The sequence below is a fragment of the Sphaeramia orbicularis genome, chromosome 21 (genome assembly GCF_902148855.1).
Source record: "Sphaeramia orbicularis chromosome 21, fSphaOr1.1, whole genome shotgun sequence".
Classification (NCBI taxonomy): domain Eukaryota; kingdom Metazoa; phylum Chordata; class Actinopteri; order Kurtiformes; family Apogonidae; genus Sphaeramia; species Sphaeramia orbicularis.
The window spans coordinates 21,943,036-21,950,714 of record NC_043977.1 but is presented as its reverse complement, the minus strand read 5'-3'; the positions used below and the strand labels follow the sequence as shown (position 1 = coordinate 21,950,714).

Here is a 7,679-nt window from a genome sequence, read left to right as displayed (position 1 = left end):
CCTGATAACATCAATAATTAAAATGAGGGTTAAGAGATGATTAGGGTTAGAGCTTTGTTACGGTCAGGGGTAGGGTTAGGAATGGTGTGTCCAGGAAATGAATGAAGTCTATGTCACTTAAATGCGTGGAAACATAACGTGTTCGTGTGCGTGGGGAGTGCGCAAACCTGGTGAGAAAAGCTTAGAAATATCATGTGTGTATTATCTGGCAAAAATTTAATCATCTGTTAATTTCTTACAAATATGACCATAACACGTACATACTTTCTTTAAAACGGGGTTATAAGCAGAATAAATTGAATAAATATGTGTTTGATGTTTTATTAATATTTTCAACACAAAAAAATGTTTCAGAAAGTTAGCTGTGGTTTAAGTGAAAAGGTCACGTTGAGTCGGATGCCACCTGGTGGTCTTACAGAGCTTTACAATGGTTTAATGTGGAAGTTAAAGTATCTGAAAAGTTTTGAGAAGTTACAGAAAATAGACAAATGCTGGGTACATGTGAGATTTACATATTAATAATTTATAATAAAGTGTGAAAAGGGGATTATAATAGTATGTTTAGTTGTTGTCATCAAATAAGTGTTATGAATTATTTATTGTTTCAGTGCAAATAAAGCTATATAATATAAATAGCCTAGTTTGGATACAGATCTGTCTTAGTTTATTATCCAGATTTCCGCATTACGTTCTTTTGTCACAGTTTCTAACTATGAACAAAGGGTTCTTTTTGACAGCTTCAAATATAATCCCTCATATTAATCCTCTGATTCCTATTGTATATCCTATTGTGTATCCTTTTGGCATTAAATGTCATGAGGATAAAGGTATTCTCCGGAAATAATATATTAATAAAAAAAACAAAACAAAACAAAAAAAACAAAAACATCAACATAACAGAGTCTAGGTGTGGGAGAAAGTGGCGTGAACCACAGCCGTGCGTCACGTTACGCTCTGGCTCAGTTTGGTTTCTCGTGTTTCCACGACTAGGGGCGCTGTTGCTGTTTTCTTCAATTGCAATAATCGAGTTCCATTCATGACACACTCCTCAAAAACCTTTCTAAATTCAGAACACCGGCAGATATGTGAGAGTTAACCCCAGCAGAACTGGACAAAGTGGAACCAAATCTTTGTGCACAATGGCTCAACAGGTGGGTTGGAAGTGCGTAAAAGTTGGATTAAAACAGGGATTTTATTACCTTTATCGATGCATTTGTGTGTGTTTTCCCACAGCAAAATAATGAAGAAGGGACAATATTGATTTCTTCCCAAAAAGTGACTGATGCAGCTGCTGGAGAGTCGAGAAGTTCAACGATATCTGCGTCTTTTAATTTTATTAATTCCATCATTGGATCCGGAATAATAGGTATGCTTGAGTATTCTTAAAACAGAAACACTATTTGGAAGCAAAACAAAACCAGTGTCGCTTGAATACATCCATGTGTGTTTCTGGAGTACACATCAATAACAAATCAAATCCTGGGTCTTTATCTGTTGATTCTGAGAAGACCGAATAATAAGTTATTTGCACATTTTTGTCAGAGTATAAAGAGAAGCTTTCATCCGATTCAAGCCCTGCAGCGGTAAACCTTTCATATCATATGACTAGCGCCTGTTGACCCCAATACTCCCCTGTAACTCTTTCAGCCTCCAAAAAAGTCTGAGTCATTCTGCACTTTACTCAAGTAGTGGATGGATTTACATAAGGCTGTTTTAACACTATACCCTAAACCACCTGCACACACATAAAACACACACAAAATTCAACTTTGTATAAGTTTTATATCTATTATTAGGTTATCTAACAACATTATTCATTAAAAAAAAAAAAAAATCAGTCACAGTTTGTTGGTTTAAGTATTTCTGAGTCAAGTAAACACACCACACCGCAAATTATTTAACCCTATGTTGACAAATTTATCAGCTTTTTTTTCATTTTCTTTCTTTACTTCATTAACAGTCCATGACATGCACCTTTTAGGAAGTTTCATCATAGAATAGAATAGAATAGAATAGAATAGAATAGAATAGAATGTCAGTGCGTGTCATCCATACAAAGAAAATCAATTGCATTCTATCGTGACTACATTGTTTTTGTTGACCGTAAATAAGAGATGGCATCAATATCCATAACTATATTTAATGCAAAAATAAATTAAAATATTAGTTGTGAAGGTAAAAAAGAAGTATTTGATGAAGGCTAGAATTTCCAAATGTATTGAATTCATTGAAGTATTTTATATTGATGTGACGTTTACTGACTTGGTAACTTCTACATTCTTTATGTAAATTCTCCAGCTAAAACCCAACACTTTCTGTGTTTAAAAACCCAGGTTTACCATATGCTTTAAACCAGGCTGGGCTCCCGTTTGGTCTTCTGCTTTTGATAGTGGTAGGTGTCATCACAGGTAAGTACCCTGTAAGTATAAGCTACTTTTAAAAGGTTATATAAACTGAATTATCGAAATAACACACAGACTCTCATCTCATGACAGATTACTCAATCATTTTACTGATTAAAGGAGGAAACCTGTCAGGGACAAACAGCTATCAGGCTTTGGTGCAGAGCACATTTGGTTTCCCTGGATTCTTGATTTTGTCTGGACTGCAGTTCCTTTATCCTTTCATTGGTGAGTTTGTTGAATTTCCACTTTGGTAGAGCTTCAATTCAGTTTGGGTCTTCACACTATTCACTCAATTACTCACTCAGCGAAATTATTTAATGTACATTTTACCACTAATGTGATGCTATCCAGTATATTTGACTATTTTTGCATTACACATATATCAGATCACATATATTGGATAGATAGATAGATAGATAGATAGATAGATAGATAGATAGATAGATAGATAGATAGATAGATAGATAGATAGATAGATAGATAGATAGATAAGCTTTATTATAGCCTCATGGTCCACATTAAAACGCAAACAGATAAATACAAACACAATAAAAAACTCTTTACTTTCAAGAGGCAGTCATACCAGTGTTTCCAGAACTGAGATGTGTAATGTACAGCTCTAAATGCAAGATTAGTCAGCAATAAAATTACAGTATTTTTTGAATGATTCATGCAACACATAAACTTAAACATCAGATTTCTCAAAACTGCACACAATGAATTTACATGATTAGACATAAACAATTCACTATTCTATTTCCCTTAAAATATGCATATTCTGTTTTTCTTATGTGTCTGTTTTAATTTTAACATACTCTGCCTGGCCAAAAAAGTCCCACATATAATATTTCATTGAACCACCTTTAGTTTTGATGCCAGGGCACATTTTCATGGTTTATTCCACACATAATGTTTATGCAGTGTCACTATAAATAACATTTTTACATCCATAGTTGTGTTAATTGTTTACCAAGAAATTGTATTGATGATGAAGAGTCATAATGCTCTGTAAATTCCTCTTCATCACATCCTAAATATTCTCAATGGGGTTCAGGTCTGGGTTCTGTAGTGGCCAGTCCATGTGTGAAAATGATGTCTTATGCTCCTTGAACAAGTCTTTAAAAGGCCTGGCATCGTCCAGTCTTTATTCTCTCTATCAAACTGATGATGGTTCAAGAAATGAGAAGTTACGCATTGTATCAGTTAGAGTTAAATAACCTGCTGCAGCTGGAACGTATTAATCCCTGCAGTAATTAACCCATGGAAGGATCTGAACTATTTACATAGTTAAATCCAGATGTAAGCTTTTTTTCTGTCCTGGCAGTGTATGTGAATTCTGTCTGAATTTTGTTCAATATTACGCTGTAATAAATGAACAGTACACTGCAAAAATCAAAATTTTACTAAGTGTATTTTTCCCATTTCTAGTCAAAATATCTCATCACACATAAAATAAGACATAATCGCCAAAAGGGTAACTTTTCAGTGAGATATAAGAATTAATTTTTAGACAATAGATCTTGAAAATCTTATTTCGAGAAATCTTATCAAGATAATTTTCACTTGTTCCATTGGCAGATTTTTTTGTTTAATTGAAGATTTTTGTTGCTTAATTCAAGCAACAACAAAAAAATCTGCCAGTGGAACAAGTGAAAATTATCTTGATAAGATTTCTTGAAATACGATTTTCAAGATCTGTTGTCTAAAAATAAGATCTTATATCTCACTTACAAATTACCCTTTAGTTGATTATGTCTTATTTTAAGTGTGATGAGATATTTTGACTAGAAATGAGAAAAATACACTTGGTAACATTTAGATTTTTTCTAATGTAGAGAGAAACCTCACTTCTGTTTTGTCCTTCAGCTATGATTAGTTACAACATCACAACTGGTGACACACTGACCAAAGTATTTCAGAGAATACCAGGAGGTACGCTGCAAAAACTTCAAATAAAATCCAAAATAAACAGATTATCCCAGTGTTTAAGGTGATAAACATATATATTTATGTGCCGTCAAATATCCTGTTTGCAGTTGGTCCTGACCACATACTCGCTGAGCGTCACTTTGTGATCTTGATGTCAACCATTGTCTTCACACTACCGCTTTCACTTTATCGAAATGTGGAAAAACTTGGGAAGGTGAGTGTATTTATTTATATTTTTTATAATTTTATTTTTGGATTTTCAACAGCATAACATGGATGCATCATACAGTGTGTACATTTTTGCTGTCCTTGTGAGTGTATTTATTAATGTGTATTTGAAAGCTGCTATAAAACATCTGTATGTGTTACTAGGTTTCCTTCCTGTCAATGGTGCTGACACTAACCATCGTCATCATCGTAATAATCAGAGCAGCGACCCTTGGACCGCAAATGTACGACTGCATATTCTGTTTAGGTTTTAAGTTGCATGTCCTTGTGAGTGAATTTGGGAAACCTGATCAGTACTTTATTTTTCTTTGAATATGATGATCACTCTGTAGAAACCCAACAGAGAATGCATGGGCTTTTGCAAAGTGGAATGCAATTCAGGCAGTTGGCGTGATGTCTTTTGGTGAGTTTTTCTACATGATGCAAACTCCATCATAAGGTAAAAAGCCCAAAACTGTCACTGTTACAATTTCCGTAAACTGCCTGCTCAACATAATGGATGCTTGATGATAGGATGACAGAAGTTACTTTACAATATTTATTTTACAGTACGTTGCAGAATGTCTAAATATGTTTTGGGTAAATTACTCCAAAACATTTCAAATATGAGACTCCTGTGCAAACTTATAACTCAGATAAGGCGGAAAAGGAATTCTAACTGTATTTATATTAATAGACATGACTGCTACAAATGAGATTATGCAGGAAAGTGGATTCACTACAAAATATACAGAGCTAACAAGGGTATATTTTACAATTGCACAGTCTTATAGTGGACTAAATACACATTTTATCACCAGGTCTATTATGTTACAAGGATAGTACAAGGATAATATACAGTGAATATTCCATTGTTTTATAGCTATATTATTTCCTCCTGAGTCCCAGCAATGCATTTTTGTCCTCTGTAGGGGACAAAAGTTTGACAGTTTTACTTAAAAAATGCTGTCCATTGCAAAGGATATTCTATTGAAAAATAAATAAAAATAATTTTAAAAATGTATCTGGAAAAAAATCTGTTGCATTATGCAGTTTCCAATCAAGACAGTTGTTTAAAAGAAAAAAGCTAAAATTTTCACTTTCCTGGGTCTGAGGAGATTATGGACAAAAATGTCAGAACACATCACACCTGATCTGAAATATTATCATGATAAAAATGATTATATAAATTATTGTCAATTACTATTAGAATAGATGTAAAAACAGTATTTCTTTTATATTTTTCTCCCAGACAGTTACTTGTAGTTTGAAATGATTATTTATGGTCAGAACATGTCAAATATTTCATAAATCTTGAGGTTTGATGAAATAACTTTTTTTTATTGTAATGATATTTATTATAATTAGTCTTTCTGAATTCAATGTATCCCAATAGTTATATGTATTTATGGTACTGATGACCTATGTTTTAGTGTTGTTGTATTTAATATCTTAAAAAGCGTTTGAAGTATGTCTTTATTTTTCAATGTTTTTTTTTTTTTTTTTTTTGCATCATAATGGAACTGTATTATTGAAGTATTGTCTTGTGTCCCTGTGTCCCCTCAGCCTTCATATGCCACCACAACAGCTTTCTCATTTATGGATCCCTGCAGCAGCCCACACTGGCTAACTGGTCACGGGTTACCCACATTTCTGTCGGTTCTGCGCTAATAATCAGTACTGTATTTGCTGTCGCTGGATATTCCACCTTCACGGGCTACACTCAAGGTACTAATGTCTGTGATGCAGAGGGTATTAAACCACAATATGCCTCTTATTTTTCTCACAATGCTTTTATTTATTATACATCTATATTTACATTTTAGGAGACGTATTTGAGAACTACTGTCGGAACGACAACCTGGCAACATTTGGTCGCTTCTGTTTCGGCCTCAGCATAATAACCACGTTTCCATTGGAGTGTTTTGTTACACGAGAGGTAAGTAGTGCTCTTCCATTTGTCAACCTCAGAATTATACTTGGTTAAACATTTACATATGTGAGGAAAAGTGGTATTCTGAAGGTCTAAGAAGTGGCTTGTGTCAAAATGAAGAAAACAAATAGTTGGCAAAATAATACCCAGTTACTCCTGCTGAGTTTTTTTTTTTTTTTTTTTTTTTTTTTTTTAACAACAACCTGTAGTGGTTTTTTGGCAGTTATTTATAAAATGTATGTGCTTCTGTGGGATTTGATCTCAACTTTCAAATACGCGGTTAAAATCTTACTTTCCATGCAAGCAGTCAAAACATTCACAGGGACCATTTGTTGTATATTTTCTTTTCTTTTTTTTAGGTGCTGTCCAATGTTTTTTGTAATAGGAATCTCTCAAAAGCTGAACATGTGGCCATAACCATGCTCATTATTACACTGTGCACATCAATATCTTTGGCCTATGACTGTCTTGGAATTGTTTTGGAGTTAAATGTAAGTCGTATCTTCCCATTTGCCCTGTATCTATGCATGAAATTGTCTATAGTATTAATATATGTGTGCATTTATCTGGGTCTTTTTCTGTCTTCTTCTTCCAGGGAGCTCTCAGTGCCATCCCTCTGATCTTCATCATCCCATCTGCATGCTTCCTCAAACTCTCATCTGGTCGCTGGTTCCAGAGGGAAAACCTGATACCTAGTATTCTGATAATACTTGGGTTGTTTGTCATGATTACTGGTTTGACCATGACTGGTGTTTTCCCTCAACAGTGTTCACATGGTGTGGAGATGTTTTACTGTGCAGATGCCAATGTTTCTACTGCTGTACCTCCTGCATGAATACATGGGGTTATTTATATACAAACAGGTGACAGGTTAATACAATAGAGAAGTATTGAGGCTAATTTTAACATCGATCGAGCTGATGTTATCATGTCTATGCATGTGCTGATGTCAGCATAGACAAATTTCAGCCATTGTAAGAAAACGGGAAAAAAAAAAAAGATTTAAAAAATTCATTAAAAATTTAAACTTTGACCTACTTTTCCCAAAATTCAGTCACATCTGTTCTGGGTCACTTGCAATCTATAAACCCAATTTGGTGTTAATTCAACCAGTAGTTATGCTGCTAAAGTGTTAAAAAACAAACAAAGAAACAAGTGGTGCCAAGCACAATAAACCCCACCCCTTAAATATATTTTGTCCATTA

The 7,679-nt window shown here is 34.0% G+C and overlaps 1 protein-coding gene across 1 annotated transcript; it reads left to right on the top strand.

Moving 5' to 3' along the window:
* The first annotated feature begins 978 nt into the window (after positions 1-978).
* On the top strand, positions 979-7,451 carry slc38a11 (solute carrier family 38 member 11). The gene is made up of 12 exons (XM_030124966.1): positions 979-1,151; positions 1,234-1,366; positions 2,334-2,408; positions 2,496-2,630; positions 4,272-4,337; positions 4,442-4,548; positions 4,707-4,786; positions 4,895-4,965; positions 6,108-6,269; positions 6,368-6,480; positions 6,834-6,965; positions 7,070-7,451. Exons 1-12 carry the CDS (start codon positions 1,140-1,142, stop codon positions 7,307-7,309), a joined length of 1,326 nt encoding a protein of 441 aa, XP_029980826.1. The 5' UTR covers positions 979-1,139; the 3' UTR covers positions 7,310-7,451.
* The last annotated feature ends 228 nt before the right edge of the window (positions 7,452-7,679 follow it).